Raw genomic sequence first — 21045 nt, forward strand, 5'->3', positions numbered from 1 at the left:
AAAGCTTTATGTTCCTGTTAGGTTAAAAGGAGGGGCAAAAGGTTTGAGAGAGCCGTGGTTTTCAAGGAATATTGGAAACTTGGTTCGAAGAAAAAGGGAGGCGTACATTAGGTATAAGAAGCATGGAATTAAGGAGATGTTTGAAAAATACATTGAATGTAAGAGGAATCTTAAGAGAGGAATTAGGAAAGCTAAAAGAAGGTACGAGGAGACTATAGCAAGCAGGGTGAAAATTAATCCAAAAAGGTTCTACAAATATGTTAATGGTAAAAGGAAAGCGAGAGACAAAATTGGTCCCTTAGAGAATCAGAGCGGAAAACTGTGTGTGGAGCCTAGAGAAATGGGGGAGATATTGAACAGTTTCTTTTCTTCGGTATTCACCAAGGAGAAGGATATTGGGATATGTGAGATAAAAAAAGCAAATTGGGTAAATATGGAGAATATAGTGATTACAAAAGATGTAGTGTTAGGGCTTTTGAGGAATATAAAGATGGATAAGTCTCCGGGACCAGACGGGATCTTCCCCAGGACATTGAGAGAAGTAAAGGAGGAAATAGCAGAGGCTCTGACGGTAATTTTCCAAATGTCATTAGAGATGGGGATAGTGCCGGAGGATTGGCGTATTGCGCATGTGGTTCCGTTATTTAAAAAGGGTTCAAGGAGGAAGCCTGGCAATTATCGGCCGGTAAGTTTGACGTCTGTGGTAGGTAAATTAATGGAGAAAGTTCTTAGAGATAGTACTTATAAATATCTGGAGCACTCAACATGGATTTGTGGGAGGAAGGTCATGTTTGACCAATCTGATTGAATTTTTTGAAGAGGTGACTAGGAATGTGGATGAGGGTAGCGCGGAGGATGTTGTCTATATGGACTTCAGTAAGGCCTTCGATAAGGTACCACATGGAAGGTTAGTTAGGAAGGTGTAGTCTTTAGGTATAAATTTTGAGATAAGTCAAATGGATTGAACATTGGCTGAAGGGGAGAGGCCAGAGAGTGGTAGTGGATAATTGTCTGTCAGGTTGGAGGCCGGTGACCAGTGCTGTGCCTCAGGGATCTGTATTGGGCCCATTGTTGTTTGTTATATACATTAATGATCTAAATCACACATGTCAAACTCTGGCCCGCGGGCCAATATATTTGGCCCGCAAGATCATTTCAAAAATGTATTAGAGGTGGCCCACCCTGCGGCGAGAGCCGATGCTGTTTTTTGGTAATGTCACCCCCACCATCCTCCCCCTTCATTGCACATCCTTCCCCATTGTAACACGAGAAATTGTAACACGAGAAGTCTGTCAATGTCATCAGCCGGCAAGCCAGTTGGAAGGCTCCCCGCACAACCAGTCACTTCTCCCACCTGTCGAGCGGTGCGGCGGATGGGCGAGCGCCTGTGATTTCCTGTCAGCGCGACGGACATGGCAGGCTGCGCACGGCCCCCGGGCAGCGCGAGCCCCTCGCGACTGGCACCGGACGGCCCTTCCACAGTGCGAGCGTACTTCTCCCGGTCGCCACGGCCTTCAGCGCTTGCACCCGCGCAGACCCCAGGGACGGCTGGTTCGGCCCTGCACGTGAAGAGAGAGATGGTGGCTGTCCGCAAAGGCTGATCGGCAGCGCGCTGGGCCTGAGTGGGTGGGTAAGCAGGGGTGGGCAGAGGGTGTAGGTGAGGAGTAATGGGCAGGGGAAGTTATGGTGGTGCGAGGGGCAGTTAGAGGGAGGGATGAGTAGAAGGAGGGGTGGATAGGGAAGAGGTAAAAGGGGAGGGGCAGGGCGAGTAGGGGAGGGGTGATTAGAAGGTGAGAGATGGATAGAGAGAGGAACAGGTTGAGGGGAGAGGCAGTAGAGGGACGTGTATAGGATGGGGTGGGTAGAGGCAGAGCGAGTGGAGTGAGGGGTGAGTAGAGTTTGGGTAAAGGACTGGTCAGGTAGAGGGATGTTATATGTTTAAGGTGGAATGTGAGTTTTAATAAAAGAGTTGCCCACCCCTGGAATAGAACATGTAATATTACATGAAACAGCTTTCTACTTTCTGTAAGGCAGGTAACAAGTCGCCATTGGTGTCTCATGGTGCCCCTTACAGTAAGAGAGAAAGACAAACACAAGAGTCCCTCAGAGTCACCTTAGTGTACCTCCAGCATTCCCACAGCCTCTGTAGCTACACAGAAGTAATTTATTCAATTAATTGGGAACCTCAGCTCCAGATCTAAAGCTCCGACATGATCAGGAAGCCTTTAGTGGCCGAGGCCCTTGGAGAGCTCTTCTCCTTAGCACCTCGTGAATCTGGTTCCAATACCTGGTTCTCATGAGCCAGTGACCTGCAGCCCACAGACTGTGCTGGTCTCCTGACTGTGTCGCCTTCATCCTGTGTCGTTTCCTCAGCCGCTGATCTCTGAACTCCTCACTGGCTGACTGCTGGGATCATCTTCCTGTAGACGGGGGGTGGGGGGGGGGGGTGATGCTCTTCACGTTTCTGGTGCCCTGCACTGGTCCGCCACTTCCCTGGAATTTGCAACCCCTTGTAGTCGCTGCCAAGCATAGGTGCTGCCATCTTGGGCGCACACCCTATGGTTGTGAGATTTTAATTAAAAACACTGTCAGCTCATTTAACAGGCCATATTAAGCCAGTATGGTGCTGCCGGCATTAGGACTGGACGGTTGAACCCTTCAGATCAGTGCTGTGTCTCCCCTCTCCGCTCTCCCGGGTCGACACCAGCGGCAGCACTGCCGTTACAGCAGCTCTGGCAACACAACAATTTTCTTCCAATATACAAGTATTTGGATAATCAGGGACTGATTAGGGATTATCAACATTTCTTTGTTCATGGTAGATCGTGTTTAACAATCTTGCAGAGTTTTTTGAGGAGGTTACCGGAAAGTTGATCAACAAAAGGCAGTGAATGCTGTTTGTATGAAATTTGGTAAGGCCTTTGACAAGGTCCCACAGGAAGCTTCAGTTGCTCAGTATTCATGAGCTGCTTTCAGGTGGAATCGCCGGGAGAATGCGGTTCCGGAGCCAGCTGTGGGTGTCTGTGAAGGGACGTTCAGGTGGCAGCGCTGAAGGCAGTGTTCTGCCACCTGAAAGGTCTGCAGCGGGGAAAGGTGCCACGGAGCAAAAGCTGACTCCTGAGTCGGGGCAAGGGCAGCTGTCTGACAGCCCCCCTCCCCGCTGCCAACAGCTCCCTTCTCACTGCCTGACAGCCCCCCGATGTGGGACTACTGGGCTAGAGTGGCCGGCACAGGACTTTGGGCCCCGAAGTCCCACGCTGGCCGCCTCAGCCCTGTAGTCACGTGCCGGCCGCTCCAGTCCTGTAGTCCCTCACTGGCCATTCCAGCCCTGACCTCCCATACTGGGGGGCTGTCAGGCAGTGGGAAAGGGGGCTGTCAGGTGCGGGGAGTTGGGTCGCCGGCTGACTGTCATCAACCCGCCCTCTGCTAGGCACCTGAAAGCCGCTAGCCGGCTTTGCCTTGCTGCTTTCAGGTGCCTAGGGGGAGCACTCCGAAGTGGAGATTATACCTCCCCGAGGTGGGTTGAGTAAGTGCTCCTCAGGGATGGGTTTTCCACTTTCAGGTGGCCTCCCAACAGCTGCATTTAGGTATTTTAGGTGGCTTTACATTCGGCTATTCTGGCTACCTGAAAGAGGCTACGTTGAGGTAGTAAACTGGATTCAACATTGGTTTTGTTGGAGAAGCTAGAGAGTGGAAGTGGATGATCGCCTCTCTGACTGGAGGCCTGTGTCTAGTGGTGTTCCTCAAGCATCAGTGCTGAGTCCTTTGTTGTTTGTCATCTATATCAATAAACTAGATGATAATGTGGTAAACTGGATCAGCAAGCTTGCAGATGATACAAAGATTGGTGAGCCAGGGGACAGTGAGAAAGGCTTGCAGAGGGATCTGGGCCAGCTGAAAAAATGGACTACAAAATGGCAGATGGAATTCAATGCAGACAAGTGAAAGGTGTATTTTGGAAGGACAAACCAAGGTAGAACATACACAATAAACAGTAAGGTACTGAGGGATGTGGTAGAACAGTGGGTTCTGGGAATTCAGATACATAATTCCTGAAAGAGGCATCACAGGTAGATAAGGCCATAAAGAGAGAGCTTTTGGCATATGTCAAAGTATGAGTGGCAGACAAATAAGTGCCTGATGAGATGTTGCAGGGGACCAGGGTTTCAATTTCTTGGATCATTGAAACTTTTTCTGGGGAAGGGGTGACTTGTACATGTGCAACAGGTTGTACCTGAAATGTAAGGGAACCAGGGGGTGGAAAGCAAAATGAAGATGCAGAGGGAAAGGCAGTTGGCACACAAGTAGGGACAGTTTGTGTGGCAGGATAGGCAGATAGGACAAAATTGCAGATAATGCAACAAGGACAGAGTCAAAAAGTAACAAATACGGGTAAAGGTTTTATATTTAAATGATTGCAGCTTAAGAAATAGAGGATGACCTTGTTGTTCAGATGCAGATTGGCAGGTATGATGTGGCCATCACGGAATCATGGCTAAAGTATGGATGTCATTGGGAGCTGAATGGCCAAGGATACGCAGTGTATCAAAATGATAGGCAGGTAAGCAAAGGGGGCGGAAGGGCTCTATTGGTAAGGAATAACATTAAATCATTAGAAAGAGGCGACATAGGATCAGAAGATATAAAATCATTGTGGGATGAGTTAAGAAATGGCAAGGGTAAAAAGACTCTGTTGACAGATATATACAGACCTCCAAACAGTAGCTGGGATGTGGACAGCAAATTACAGCAGCAAATAGAAAAGGAGAGTCAGAAGAGAAATGTTATGGTCGTCATAGGGGATTTTAAGTAATTAAGTAGATTAGGAAAAGCAGGTTGGGACTGGAAGTGAGAAAATTTGTAGATTGACTTCTTAGAACATCTTATGGCTAAGATGACCAGGGAAATGTAATTCTGGATTGAGTATTGTGTAATGAATGGAGTTGATAAGGGAGCTAAAGGTAAGGGAACCCTTGGGAGGCAGTGATGATAATATGATAGAATTCACCCTGCAGTTTGAGAGGGAGAAAGTAAAATCGGAGGTGTCAGTGTACCAATGGAGCAAAGGGGACTACAGGGGTGTGAGAGAGGAACTGGCAAAAGTTAGCGGTAATCGGAAAGGCACTCTGGCTCAAGTTTCTGTAAGAAATAAGTGCAGGATAGGCATATTCCAAAGAAGAAAAAATAAATATTTGAATGGAAAAAAGACTCAACTGTGGCTGACAAGAGAAGACAAAGCCAAAATAAAGTAAAAGAAAGGGCATACATGGAAGCAAAAATTAGTAGGAAGGTAGAAGACTGGGAAGATTTTGAAAGCACTCAATAGACAAACTTTGAAAGGAGGCTAGCAAATAATATCAAAAAGGATATAAAATGCTTTTTTTAAGTATATTAAGAGTAAAAATGAGGAAAGAGTAGATGTTTGAGTGATAGAACATGAGACTGGAAAAATTATAATGGGAGATGGCAGAGGAACTGAACAAATATTTTGTATCAGTCTTCACTGTGGAAGACAGTAGCAGCATACTGGACATTCAAGGGTGTAAGGGAAGAGAGGTGAGTGCAGTCATGATCACCGGAGAGAATGTTCTTGGGAAGATGAAAGGTCTAAGGATCCTGGACCGGATGGAATGCACCCTTGGGTTCTGAAAGAAGTAGATATAGAGATTGTAAGAGTAATAATCTTCCAAGAATCAGTAGATTCTGGCATGGTTCTGGAGGACTGGAAAATTGCAAAGTGACACTGCTATTTAAAAAGGGAAGGAGACAGCAGAAGGAAAATTATAGATCTGTTAGCCTAACACCAGTGGTTAGGAAGTTGCATTAAAAAAAATGATGCCTTACAATGTTGACTCTTTGTGTGCAGCTCTGACAGGGATGATCACATATCCCATTCAGAAAGATTAAAACTCATATTCACAAGCACAGAAAGTAACTCACCTGTGAATAACAATGTCAGAAGAATGTTAGCAGACCTTGCAATTGTCAGAAACAATCTGACAGACTCTGATGGACTTTGGCAGTTTCAAACAGCCAATGCACAGGCCAGTTAAATACCATGGGAGATTTAAACAGCCAGCACACAGACAATTTAAACACCATGGGAGTTGGAAGCAGCCGATCTGCAGTCCATTCAAAGAAGACCTGACCACGAGGACACAGGGAGGCGGTTTTTGGTGGCTTCAGGTTATGCTAAGACATCTGGCCTGAAGTCTCCACACCCAACCATCCTCCTGGCCAACGTACAATCTTTAGAAAACAAACTAGATAAACTCAGAGCCAGATTGCAACATCAGAGAGGCATCAAGAAGTGCTGAGTGATGTGCTTCCCAGAAACATAGCTAAACAAGGGCATTCCAGATATGAGGATTACACCCTCCACCTCGCTGACTGGACACCAGAGTCAGGAAAATCCAGGAAAGGCATTTTTGAATCATCATCAATTCATCATGGTGCACAAACATGATGGTTATATCCCTGTCTTGCTCCCTCAACCTGGAACATCTGGGATCAAGAGTCACCCATTTTATTTGCCAAGGGAGTTCACTGCCATTAACCTGGTCACAGTGTACATCCTGCCTCAGGCTATCATCAGACTAGCACTGGAAGGACTAAGCACTGTGATCAGCAGCCAAGAGTCAGCACACCCTGACTGATGCTTTACCAATCATTGTAGGGGACTTCAATCAGGCCAACCTGAAGAAATCTCTAACAAACTACCACCAGCACATCTCCTGAGAGACCCGAGGAGCCAACACACTTGACCACAATTATACCACCATGATGAACACTTACTGAGCCATACCAGACCACACTTCAGCGAGTCTGATCACCTGGCTGTACTTCTACTCCCAGTATACAAGCAGTGACTGAGCACCAGTAGCGAAGACAGTGAAAGTATGGTCGAGGAAGGCGTTGGAGCGCCTTTAGGATTGCTTTGGTCCATATTCAAGGATTCATCTTTAGACTTGAATGAATAAGTAACATGTCACACCGACTTAATCAAGACCCGTGTGGACGAATGTGTGCCCATGCACACATACCAGGAGTTCTCCTTAGATGAATCCGAAGATTTGCAACCTGCTGAGGGTGAGATCAAGAGCATTTAAGGTCAGGGATCCAGGTCTCTACAAGAAGTCCAGGTACAACCGTGCAAGGTATTTCACAACAAAGAAGCAATTCCAGAGGAAGCTAGAAACAGAGACAGATACTCACCAGCTCTGGCAGGGAGTACAGGTCATTACATCCAACAAAACAAGGTTGGACACCATAAATGGCTGTGATGGTTCACTACCTGATGAGCTATGCCCACTTTGAGAAAGGGAACTCAAAAGAACCCATGAGAATATCTGCAAGACCTGAGAACCCTATGGTATTTGTCTCTGAGGCTGATGTCAGAACATCATTCAAGAAGGTAAACCCTCGCAAGGCATCAGGCCCTGATGGCATACCTGGCAAAGTACTGAAAATTTATGCCAGGCAGAGTGTTCACAAACATTTTCAATCTCATACTGCTGATGTTGTAGATTCCCACCCACTTTAAAAGGGCATTAATCACCCCAATGCCCAAGAAGAACAGAATGAGCTGCCTCAATGAATATCACCCAGTAGCACTCACATCTATTTTAATGAAATGCTTTGAGAGGTTGGTCATAATCAGAATTAACACTTACCTAAGTAGAGATCTGGACCTATTGCAATTCACCTACTGTTACAATCGCTCCACAGCAGATGCAATATCACTGGCTCTTCTCTCAGCTCTTGATCACCTAGACTACAGCCACTCATACATATGGCTGCTCTTCAACGACTATGCAGCTCAGCCTTCAACATCATTATTCTCACAGTGCTAGTCAACAAGCACCAAATCTCGAGCCTCTGCAGCCCATCTGCAATTGGATTTTTAACTTCCTCATCGGAAGATCACAGTCAATATGAATCCTCACTGTCAGTCAACACAGGCACAATCCACTGCTCTACTCACTTTACACCCATGACTGTGTGGCAAGGTACAATTCAAATTCTATCTACAAGTTTGCCAATGAAACCATGGATGATGGCAAAATTACAGATAGCAATGAGGAAACATACAGGAGTGAGGTAGATCAGCTGATGAGTGGTGTCACACCAACAACCTTGCACTCAATGTTAGCAAAACTAAGAAGATGATTTTGACTACAGGAGGACATGAACCAGTCCTCATCGAGGATTCAGCAGTGGAGAAGGTCAAGAAGTTTAAATTACTGGGAGTTAACATGTCTGTAGATCTGTCCTGGAGCCTTTGAGGTGTTCAAGGACCCCCACCACCCAGGCCATGCCCTCTTCTCTCTGATACCATCAGGAAAAAGTTACAGGAGCTTGAAGATGAGCATTCAGCGGCACAAGACAACTTCTTCCCCTCCGCCATCAAATTTATGAATAAACACTGTTGCGCAATCAATGACCACTCAGACACGAAGCAAGGCTTTATTGATCAGAAGACCCAGACATGCCTCTACATGCTGCTGGCTCATGCCTAAGGCAGGTATGAGGGAGGAGACTAGGGCTCTCAGTCTTTATTAGGAGATCTTAAGGGGAAGGTTTGCAGATACAGAAGACGGGCCAGCCTGCCCAGCCCAGTGAGGACATGCCCGGATATGCCCGCAGTATCGTGTTCCATCACATTCACCCCTCCTTTTTTGAATGAAGTATGGCAGGGTGATGTGGGGAAATATCCATCGCCACAGACCTTTTAGTCCATAAAGTTCAAAGGTTCAGCCGCTCCAGCAGTTTTATTCGGGAGATCTCCGAAGTACTGCTGGCTATATCATTGGTTCCTGTGGCTTGTTACGATGGGGGGTGTGGACACTCCAGTGGAGGCAACACTCAGGGGACCATGTTGGAGGTGGGATCACTACTTCATCTGTCAGGGTAATCCCTGGGGCCAACTGGTCACCGCCCAGGGGTATTGATTGCACCTGCCATGCCGGGGCCCCTGCTCGCGCCAGGTCCTGGATGGACACTGCATCCCCCCCCGTCCGTCCAGGTACTTTACTAGCGCTTACTGGGGGTTCACATGCAGGAGGTGCACTTCCTTGAGCAGTGGGTCCACCTGAAGTGTTCTATCATGCTTATGGAGAAGCATTGCCCCCGGGGTCCTCAGCCAGACCTGCAGTGTGGTTTCCGACGCCAACCTCCTAGGGAAGGAGAACAATTTTTCATGTGGCATTGCGTTAGTTGTCGTGCAAAGTTTGGATCTGGTGGCATGCAGCGCTTCTGGAAGGACCTCTTGCCGCTGGGATACAGCCATCTCTTTGACTTGAGGGCCATTTTCCCTCTCCACCTACCCATTCCTGTGGGGGTTGTAGCTGGTGGTTCTGCTCATAGCTATGCCCCTGGAAAGGAGTATTGCCGCAACTCCTCACTCATGAAGGCAGAGACCCGGACAATATGAACATAGCTGGGGTATCCGAATGAGGTAATACTGTATGAAGTGCTTTAATGGCCGTGAATATGGTCATGTCGGGGCAGGGAATGGTGAATGAGAAACATGAGTACTCGTCCACGATGCTCAGGAAGTAGATATTCTGATTCGTGGACGGGAGGGGCCCCTTGAAATCCATGCTGAGACGTTCAAAGGGGTGAGTGGCATTGATGAGTTGGGCTCTCTCTGGTCTGTAAAATTATGGCTTTCTTTCTGCACAGACCTGGCAATTGTGAGTCAGCTCCATTGAGTAGGGGAGGTTACGGGCCCTCACAAAATGGTAGAGCCTTGTGACCCCATGGCGGCAGAGGCTATCGTGGAGAGCATGGAGGTGATCATCCCCTGGACAGGGCATCGGGTGGCTCATTGCACTCCACCTCATGATTTTGCCATTTTTAATTTTCCCTCGCTGTTTATAAAAGCAACAGCAGGGTGAATAGTCTGCTGGCCAAGTAGTCCCTCCAATGGCGCACGGCTTCCACTATAGCTTGTGCCTCCATCTCGATGGTGGAGTGCCTGTGTTCGGGACCTTAGAGGGTGCAGAAAAAAAATACCACTGACCTGCCTGCTTGGTTCACTGTGCCGGCCAGAGTGAAGTCGGAGGCATCACTTTCCACTTGGAACGGGATGGATTCATCAACGACGTGCATCCCAACTTGTTGATCTTGACCCTGATGCCTCGAAACCCTTACGGGCCTTCACTGACGGGCGAAAGGTCATGGTTTTCACTATGGGTTGGGCTTTGTCTGCATAGTTGGAGATCCTTTGGGCATAATTTGAGAAGAACCCCAGACACCTTTTTAAACCCTTGGGGTTCTGTGGCAGAGGTAATTCCAGAAGGGGCCGCATGCGCTCGGGGTCAGGGGTGATGACACCATGCTCCACCATGTACTCCAGGATTGCCAGCCGCTTGGTGCTAAACATCAATTTTTCTTGTTATATGTGAGATTGAGGGCCTTTGCGGTGGCCAGAAACCTCTGCAGGTTCTTACCATGTTTCTTCTGGTCATGGCTGCAAGTGGTGACATTGTCCAGATATGGATTCGTAACCTTTAATTCATTTTCATACACCATGCGGTCCATTTCCTTTTGGAACACCGACACCCCATTGTGAGGCCGAATGGGACCTGTAGGAAATGGCAGAGACAGTAATTGGCCTCAAACACTCTGTATGGCCGGTCTTTTGGGCGAATTGGGATTTGGTGATATGGTCTATGGTAGAGAAGACCCTATACTTGGTGATTTCATTCACCGTATCAGCTATGTGGGGAAAAGGGTAGGCATCCATTAAGGTGAACTGGTTGATGGTCTGACTGTAGTCTATCACCATCCGGTACTTCTCCCCATTCTTCACCACCACTACTTGTGCCCTTCAGGGACTGTTACTCAATTCTATTATGCCCTCCCCCAGCAGTCGCTCCTCCTTCAATTTAATGAATTCCCTGTCCTCAGGGCTGTATCGCCTGCTCTTAGTGGCCACAGGTTTGCAGTCCAGGGTGATGTTTTAGAACAGCAGAGGCGGAGTGTCCCTGAGGGTGACCTATCCGCAGGATGGGAGCTTGGCCCAGCATTCAGGTGAGTGATTGGGCCTCTTTGGGGAAAGGGGTGGGACCTCCCAGAATTGGTTATTACTGATGATGGGGGAGTGGGGTGAGGGCCGTCAAACTGCATCAGCATACCCTTAAGCTGGCACTGGAAATCCAGCCCCAATATGGCGGGTGCGCAGAGGTGTGGCATCACCAGCAGTCTGAAGTTTCTATATTTCGTGCCCCCCACGGTTAGAGTCAGGAGGTGTCTCCCATGGATTTCCACAGAGAGGGAATCAGAGGCTAGTGTTACCTTGCACCTGGTTGGGGACACGGACAAGGAATAACGTTTGGCTGTGCCTGGATGTTTGAAGCCTTCAGTCCTTCCCGTGTCGAACAAGCAGCCAGTGGTGTGACCGTTTACCTCAATGTACATCAACAATCGTCCCAGGTGGTGTGGTCTACTCTGGTCCAGCACATTGGAACCCAACATCAGTTTGCTGTCCAAATTGCTGCTGCCATGTTATTGAGTTGGCTGCCGCCAAGATGGCCACCCAGGAGATCGTGAAAATGGCCTCCCCCATGGATTGCACATGGTGGAGTCTGGACCTTTGACCCAGAAGTTCAGTTCTCAGCAACCCGAAATGACGACAGAAGTAAGTCGACCCAAGATGGTGACGCAATCGCGGTCCGCACGCGGCAATGCTAGAGATGTGCTTAGAACGACAGACCCTAACATAGTATCCTTTCCTCTAGCAGTTCGAGCAGGCTGCACTGTGGGCCAGGCAGTACTTTCTCCTCATGTGCTCGACGGTGACAGCAGCAGTCAGGGGCCCCAGAGTCCCAAGATAGCGCCAGCTGTCCTTCCCACCTGGCCCGCTGAGTAGGCCTCTGCGTTTTTTTGGGCAGTCTCCATCACTCGAGCCGTCTGCACCACTTCCTGTAAGGACTGATTGCCTTTCTCCAGGAGTTCTCGTATTTGATGGGAATGGAATCTAGCAACTAGCCCATCGTGGATGAGCTCCTCCTGGTAGGTCACCACAGTCACGTCCCGACACCTGCAGTCTCGTCTCAGCTCCTTCATGGCTCTCACAAAATCATCGATTGACTCACCTGGACCCTGGCGTCGCGATCCAAGCTGGAAGTGTGGGTACATTGTGTTCCTCGGGCCTCCATACTGCTGTCGGAGTAGGGCCACTGCCTCTTCATATTCAGTGCAGTCACGAATTATTTGGTTCGCTCAGTGACCCACAACTGCGAAGAGCAGGTCATACTGACCACTATTGGCTGTGATTTTGTGGCACCTCACGTAGGTCTTCAAGCAGTATAGCCACATATCAAACTTTACGGAGGCCTTTGGATCAACCTCTAGCTTCTCCAGTCGGATTGCCTTACCTATGGCACTTTAAAATTCTGATCAATAAATTGTGGTGCGATCGCTGACCACTCGCAGACACGAAGCAAGATTCAAAGGCTTTATTGATCAGCTGCTGACTCACATCCAAGGCAGATAAGAGGGTGGATACTAGGGGTCTCGGTCTTTATTCGGGGATCTTATGGGGAGAAGCTACAGGTACAGAAGACGGACCAGCCTGTGCAGCCCAGTGAAGATATACCCGCAGTACCATGTTCTACCACAAACACTACCTTTTTCTTTTTTTTAATTCTTTCACTCTTATTTATTTTTTAATATGGTTTATATGAATGTTTGCACTGTGACGCTGCCACAAAACAATGAATTTCGTGACATGTTCATGACAATAAATTTTGATTCTGAGGATGAGGTGACAGAGTACCTGGAGGTGGTGCATAACAAGATGGGTCAAAGACAGCATGGTTTTCTTAAGGGAAAATCTTCTTACAAACCTACTGCAATTTTTTGAGGAAATCACAAGCTGGCTAGACATTGGACATTGTATACAGTAAAATCCCAATTATCTGGCACCTAGGGGAATCACGGATGCTGGAAATGCAAATTTTCTAGTTGACTGAGACTCTTACAATGCCTAACTAATCCACCTGCATTAAGAATACACTGTTTAAAAGACAAAAGAAAGTACAAAATGTAAAATAATTTGAAAAACAACAATACTCTCGTCTTTAATTTTGTAAAGTTCACTTAAATCAAGTAATTCCCCTAGCAATAAATTTAAATTCAGACCCCAGTCGCTGGGGCTGCAACAGTGTTGCGTTAGCCGCTACGCTAACCATGCCCCTAACAATGAACCCCCGTCCACTAAGTTTACAAATAAAGCCTGCACTAATATACTTAATACTAATGAAGATATAGACTCTTACTGGATAGGGATTGGGAGACACTTTGGGAGAGTCACCCCAGCAGTGAACGACATCAACTGGTTCTTCATCCTGGTGTCTTGGTCAGACCATCAGCACAACCCAACTCACCTCCATGCAAGTGTCCCAGTCAGCCCCTCAGCTACCTCCCTCTAAATTCAAACCCCATTTGTGAGCCATGTAACAGCACCACACTTAACCGCTGTGCTAACCATGTCGCTGTCATAATTAACCTCCCCTCCCCAAATTTACAGAAAAGCCTAACTAATATACTTAATAATTACTAATAATGATAAAGACTCTTACTCGGCAGAGATAGGGAGACACTTTGGGGGAAGTGCCCAGTGGCAAACGGATTCGGCCATCTCTTCATCCTGGACACTCCCATTTTATTCTAATACAAATTTATCGAAGCTGCAGGTGGGGCATGTCTGGGGTGCTCCATTGGCTGAATGTTTGCTCTCAAGGAGTTGTGTGTTGCTTCAGAGAACATTTACTTTTACAATTTTAAACTTTTATTTCAAACTTTATTTATTGTTAATTATTTGCACAAAATTTATTTATTTATTTCATTTTATTTGCCGGTTATTTGAGCTTTTAGTTGATTGAATGCCAGTTAATGGAGATTTTGTTTTTTGGACTTTCAAAAGGCATTTGACAAAGTGCCACACATGAGGCTGCCTTACAAGATGAGAGCCCATGGAATTACAGGAAAGATACTAGCGTGGGTAGAGCAATGGCTGATCGGTAAGAGGCAGAGTGGGAATAAATGTTGACTACGGGTTACCATTGGGGTACCGCAGGGATCAGTGTTGGGGCCACTTCTTTTTATTTTGTATGTTAATGATTTTCTATATGGAATGATGGCTTTGTGGCTACATTTGCAGATGATACTAAGATAGGTGAAGAGGCAGGAAATGGAGAGGCTGCATAGAGAATGAGAGATTTGGAGAATGGGAAAAGAAGTGTAAATGAAATATAAATGTTGGAAAGTGTACAGTCATGCACTTTGGAAGAAGGAACAAAAGGGCAGACAATTATTTGGTTCTGGAGAAAATTCAAGATTTGGAGGTGCCAAGGAACTTAAAGGCTAACCTCCAGACTGAGTCAGAGGTGAAGCAGGCCAATACAGTGTTGGCACTCATATTCAGAGGAATGATACATGAGCAGGGATGTGATATTGAGGCTTTCAAAGGCATTGGTGAGGCCTCACTCAGAGTACAGGGTACAGTTTTGGGCTCCTTATTTAAGAAAGTATTTGCTGGGATGGTTCAGAGAAGATTCACAAGAATGATTCCTGGAATGCAGGTATTAGTATATGAAGAACATTTGATGGCTCTTGGACTGTACTCCTTCAAGTTCAGAAAAATGATGGGGGAACCTCGTAGAAGCATTTTAAATGTTGAAAAGCCTGGACAGGGTAGATACGGCAAACATGCTTCCCATGGTAGAGGGATAATGCTGTGCGTATATACATACTGTATACTATACATACAAATAAACAAATATTGTTTAATAAATGGTAGAGTTTTGGAGGGTTTGTATGAGCAGTTCATTCAGTCTTTCAGCGGTGTCACTGCCAGTGGGAAGAAACTGTTTCTCGGCCTGGTGGTTTTGGCTCTGATACTCCTGTATCTCTTTCCTGATGGGAGTAGCCAAAAGATGCTATGTTCAAGGCAATAAAGGTTCTCAACAATTTTGCGAGCCTCTTTCAAACAACAATCATAGTTGGATCACGTTGATTGGGGTGGAGGGACACCCCAGTGATCCTCTCTGATGTTCCTATGGAATGACCTCCGATCCATTTGTCTACAGCAACCATACCACACTGTGAAGTAGCCGGCCAGAATGTTCTCAATAGAGCTCATGAGGAAAGTTGACAGCATAGTGGCCGGTAGCCTTGTCCGCCTCAGTCTTCTCAGGAATTGCAGTCGCTGTTGCACCTTCCTGACAAGTGAGGAGATGTTGTGTACCCAGGATAGGTCACTTAGTTAAGTGGACTTCAAGGAAGTAGGTGCTCTCCACTCACTCCATAACTAATGTGTAGTGAAGGGGGAATCATTCCTGGTCCCCTGAAGTCCATGATTATTTCTTTTGTCTTGTTCACATTGAGACTTAGGTTGTACTCTTGCACCATATGACGATATTTCCCATCTCTTCTCTGTAGTGCGACATAGTTGTTGCTGATGAGGCCAAATACTGTTATGTCATCTACAAACTTGACGACTCTGTGGGAGTTGGAGCTGGTGTTGGAGTCGTGTGTCAGTAACGTGAACAGGAGCCAGCTGAGCACACAGCCCTATGTGAGACAGCGCTCAAAGTTTCGCAAACCTGGACAGACAGTGGTCTTTCCATTAGGAAGTCCAGAATCCTGCTACTGAGAGAGGTGTTGCATCCCAGCAACAATCGCTTCTCCACCAGCCTCTGGGTAATGATTGTATTAAACACCGAGCTGAAATTGATGAACAGCAGTCAGGCATTGTTCTTCAAGTGGGTCAGAGTAGAGTAGAGGGATAATGTTTTAGCATCATGTGGAACAGTTTAGTCTATAGGTGAATTGAAATGGGTCCAATATCTCTGGGAGATGTAATTTGATGCGTTCCATCACCAGACGCTTGAAGCATTGCATAATAATGGAGGTCACTCTCACTGGGCAGTAGTCATTGAAGCATGCTACTGTTACCCTCTTTGGTACTGGGATGATGGTGGCTGTCTTCAACCCCACTAGGATGATGGAGTTCTGCAGTGTGGTGTTGAAGATGTCCGTAAGGACCTCCATTAGTTGGTTTGCGCAGTCCTTCAGTACCCAACTAGGTTCGTTTAAGGCGCCTGTTCATTAGGGGACAAGGAGCTTTCATCGGCGTCAGCCCATTCTTTTCATCGAACCATGCATAGATGATGTTCAGTCTATCTAGAAGGGAGCTGTCATTGTCTTTGACTAGCAGGGTTGTCTTGTGATCTGTTATAGTTTTGATCTCTTGCCACATGTGCCTCATGGTGCCAATATCACACAGCTGTCTAAGTTGGAAAAGACATTGGTGAGGCTAAATTTGGACTATTGTGTCCAGTTTTGGTCACCTAATTACAGGAAAGATATCAATAAAATTGAAAAAATGTGGACAAAATCTAATAGAATGTAGCTGGGAAAGGTTAAACAGATTAGAACTCTATTCCCTGGAGTGTAGACAAATGAGGGAAGATTTGATAGAGGTATACAAAATGATGATGGGTATAGATAGAGTAAATGCAAGTAAGCTTTTTCCACTGAGGTTAGGTGAAAGGATATAAACTGGAGGACATGGATTAAGGGTGAAAGGACAGAAGTTTAGGGAAGATATTAGAGGGAATATCCTCACACAGAAAGTGATGGGAGTATGAAATGAGCTGTCAGCTGAAGTGGTTTATGTGGACTCAATTTTAACATTTTGAAAAATTTGGCCACGTACATAAATGGAAGGGGTATGGAAGAATATCGACTGGGTACAGGTCAGTGGAACTTGGCAGAATAATAGTTTGGCGAAGACTTGAAGTGCCGAAGGGCCTGTTTTCTATGCTGTGATGTTCTATGGCAATGATGGGAAAGAGAAAAAGGGGAATGAAAGGAATCAGAGGGATGAGGAAAAGAGATGAGCGTGAGGAGTTACCAGAAACCGGATTAGTCAATGTCAATGCCATCCAGATGCAAAGTGCCCAGATGGAATATCAGGTGTTGTTCTTCCAATTTGCAGGTGGTCTCAGTCTGACAGTGCAGGAGACCTGGACAGAAATGTCAGCAAGGGAATGGGGTGGAGAATTGAAATGGGTGGCCTCTGGGAGATCCCCCCTATTGAGGTTGGAGAGACTGAGATGGAATACAATTTACATGTGGCCTTAACCTTAACTTGAGGCCATGAGCAGTCATGTCAGTGAAACATTGGGATGTGGGATTATATTGGCTGGCCACTCCAAGACTTAGAGGTCCTTTCTATTGCGTGCGTACAGAGTGAATGTGCTCAACAAAGCGATTTCCCAACCTCCGCCCAGTTTCTCCGACATAAAGGAGGCCTCATCAATCTCTGTAAATGGTCTCTATATATTCACAAGTGAAATGTTGCTTCACTTGGAAGAACTGTATGGGGCACTGATTGGTGCTGAGGGAGGAGGTGTGGGGATGTGCAGAATTTCTTGTGGTCATGGGTCGGTACTGAGGGAATCTTTAGTGGGAAGATATGTGGGTAAGGGAGTCCCGAAGGGAGTGGTCCCTGCAGAATGTGGTGAAGTGAGGGGAGGAGAAGATGTGTCTGGTGATGGCACCACGTTGCAGGTGGTGGAAATTGCAGCGAAAAATATGTTGGATCCGGAGGCTGGTTGGGGTGGAAGGTGAGGACAAGAGGAATCCTGTCCTTCTGTTTCTGGGAATAGGGGACAAGGGCAGATGTGTAGAAAATAAAAAGAAATGTGGGTAAGTGCTGAGTTGAAGTTGGTAGAGGGGAAGCTATGTCTTTTGAAAAAGGTGGACTTCTTGGATGTCCTAGAATGGAAGGCTTCATCCTGGGATCAGATATGGCAGAGACAGGAATTCAGAAAAAGGAGTGGAATCCTTTAAGGAGATAAGATGGGAAGAGGTACAGGTATAGTCAAGGTAGCAGTGAAACTGGATTGGAGTGTGGCATAAGTTACCTGAAATTGGAAAAATCTATGTTCTTCCCATTTGCTTTTATACTTCCCAGGTGGAACATGATATGTTGTTCCTCAAATCTACCTTTGGCTTCACCCTGGCTATGGTTGAGGCTGAAGACATGGAGGTCTGTGGAATGGTGAGAGGTATTGGAATAGCCAGCACCTAAGGGTAGAGCACAGGTAACCTTACACAGAAGGTATAAGATGTTGCTTGGTACTCCCTCTTTCTCACCTCTATGCAAACCCACACACAAGACATTACAGTTGTGGCAGACTTTTACATGCACCTCATCCAAGCTCAACAGGTGTGGCAGACTTTTATATGCACCTCATCCAACCTCATCGACTACATTCGGTGCACCCACCGTGGCCACTTCTCCATCAGTGAAGTCAAATACTGACCACCTGCATGATGTCCTTGGGTGAAATCCCAGTTATCATCCACTTTAATGTCCTTCACCACACACCCGTCTGCCCTCAGCCTCATCCATTGGCAGGTGAGGTCAAACATAAACTTGAGGAACAGCATATTCCACCTGGGTGGCCTAAAACCCAATGGCATAAACATTGAATTATCCAATTTCAGGTTACTCCCACCCTGATCTAGTTCCACTGTTTCCATCTTTCCTTCACCTGATCATGTGCTCATTTTTCTCTCAAACCCCTCCCCTACCTATCCCCACCTCCTCCACTTCATCTATCCCATTATCTCTTGCCCCTTCCCCCCTCGATTATGCTTGACATTTACCCCCTCGCCCCACCTTCATGTCAAGAAAAGGTTCTTGACCCAAAATGTTAACTGTCAATTCCTCTCCATGCATTCTGAATCCTTCAAGCTTCTCTTTGCTTGTTCAAGATCCCAGCATCTACAGTTCCAGTATTTCGCAAACCTCCAGCTTTGAGTTCAGTTTTTTTATTGATGTGCTGTAGACTGAAGTGATTGGTGAATACATTACCATTAGTTGCATTCAGGGACTACCACACTGAATGGCCAGGATGTCATGATAACCTCATTACTGGACTGTAGATATGGAAAATTGGACTAATTACCTGCAGAAACAAATGAAACTGTGGTCTGCTGGTTGCAGAATTTCAATGACGTGAATTAATTTGGAATATGAAGTAGTATTGGCGATGGCTGCAGTGTTGGAATGTACAAAGGCTCATCCAATTCACTGACAGATTTCACTCGCCTGGTCTGTATGGATTCCAGACATGAAACAGTCTGGCTGACCCAGCTTCTGAAGTTGCTGCTCAGCTGTCAAGAATGCAGTTCACCATTAACTGCTGGAGGCAATTTGGGATGGCTGCCAGTGCTGCTTCTGTCAATGAAGTCACATATTGGAAATGATTTAAAACACTAGAAAGGTGTGATAAACATTCAAAATTTCTGCAATTTTTTCATAAAATGTAATGAAGTTGCATGTATGCTTGTAAAAGGATTACTCCAGGCATCAAGACCACTGGACCTGCATATTCTGATAAGCATGCATTGTATTTCGTGTGATATTAATGTGTGGTCGCATGTGATAATTCAGTGGTTACAATTTGAACAAAGTATGCACATTGTCTGCTGGAAACTATTATGTATTTCATCAAAATTACAAAATGACTCCATAAGCATTTTTCAATTTATTTTTCTTCTGGTTTCTTTTAGGGAGATGCTATTACTAATCATTTAGCAGCGAAGATTGTGGAGAATATATGCACCACAACTTCATCCTCAGTTCAAGGGTTCATTACTGGAGAGATTGGTCAGTTGCTCTGGTACCTGTTTACACATTCAACTGTGGACTCTCTTCGAGTGACAGCCATTTCGGTAAGATTTCAATGTTCATGATCTACCACAACACATCTATGAATATAGATAGATCTTCTAAAATAAAATTAAGCTTCTCCAAAGGAATTAGATCTCAACATCCCACAATAACTAGGATTTCCTACTTCTGCCATACTTGCCCCTCAACGTTCATATATATTATCAGAGTACATAGATGACATCACATGTACCCCTGAGATTCTTTTTCCTATAGACCAGGGAGAACTTCTAATTACTCAAGAAGAAAGAGATATATACAAAGCAAAAAACATTAACAAAAGAAATATATGTAAATAAACTGGCTGTGCAAATACAGAAATAAATATTCAGTGTTATGAGCCCAAAGGACGCCAAAACCCAGCAGCAATAGACATTTACCAAGACAAGTTGTTACTTAAACAAAAGCTGTTTTTAATTATCTTTAAACATGAAAACAGAATCAAACTTTAACTTATCTCTATTAACTTAACTAACCCAACTTAACCCCCTTCTAATTCTAACCGCGCGTGTATGTGATATGTGTGTAAATGTAAGAAAAGTTCTTTGGTTCACAGTTCAATCTCACTTCTCATTCTTCCAAGTTCTTATATTGTGCACAGAATTTAACATATATAAAGTTCACCGGGCTTTGGTGCTTGAAAGGTAAACGTTTACCACTCAGGAAGGTTCTTTGTAGGTTTGCAGAGATAGATTTATTGTTCCAGGAATTCCACAACTAAGGTATCACCATTAGTCACCTCAATGTCTTGCTGATGAAACTTGCCCCATCAGGGTTCTCCAGATGATAACCTCTTTCCTTCAGGCCACCACAAAGTTCTATTCTGTTCCCCTTATTGCAAGAGAAATATCAGACAGATAGCACTTCCAGCCATCTTCCGCTCTGGAGTTTTCTGTTTCAGTTCCAACAAGCTTCCTGCTTGCACTCTCTCTCTCTCTCTCTCTCTCTCTCTCTCTCTCTCTCTCACTCACACACACACATCTGAGATACCAACTGCCAGAAAACCCATGTGACTCTCTCACTTGCAAAACCCCTGACCTTCTCCAGCAAACAATAGGAGTTAGTCTTCTGCTCCTATCTGTTGTTTTAGGTAAACAAAACCCAGGAGTGACCTTTCTGTGCACTCTGTCAAAACCTTTGTAAAGAGCTTTCAACACCCAGAGTGTCTCCTGGTTATTGCTTCAATGATGTCATTTCAATTAACACCTATTTCTGAAATGTGCACAGCATTCTCCATAGTTTGTACAAAGTTACTGAATATGAATTCTTCAGTATTTCAAATAATA

General features: G+C 45.7%; 1 protein-coding gene across 13 annotated transcripts in view; it reads left to right on the forward strand.

Annotated features, from left to right (window-relative positions):
* The window catches only part of ulk4 (unc-51 like kinase 4), a 655266-nt gene that overhangs the window by 236752 nt on the left and 397469 nt on the right, over positions 1-21045 (forward strand). For all 13 annotated transcript variants that reach the window (XR_011348088.1, XM_069908808.1, XM_069908860.1 and 10 more), the window contains exon 20: positions 19600-19761. Coding sequence is in view for 12 of the 13 variants with exons in the window: in XM_069908808.1 (XP_069764909.1) it covers positions 19600-19761 (162 nt within the window). In the remaining variant the exon portion in view is untranslated. The remainder of the gene's footprint in view (positions 1-19599; positions 19762-21045) is intronic.

This window comes from Narcine bancroftii, chromosome 1, assembly GCF_036971445.1.
Source record: "Narcine bancroftii isolate sNarBan1 chromosome 1, sNarBan1.hap1, whole genome shotgun sequence".
In the NCBI taxonomy this organism is placed as follows: domain Eukaryota; kingdom Metazoa; phylum Chordata; class Chondrichthyes; order Torpediniformes; family Narcinidae; genus Narcine; species Narcine bancroftii.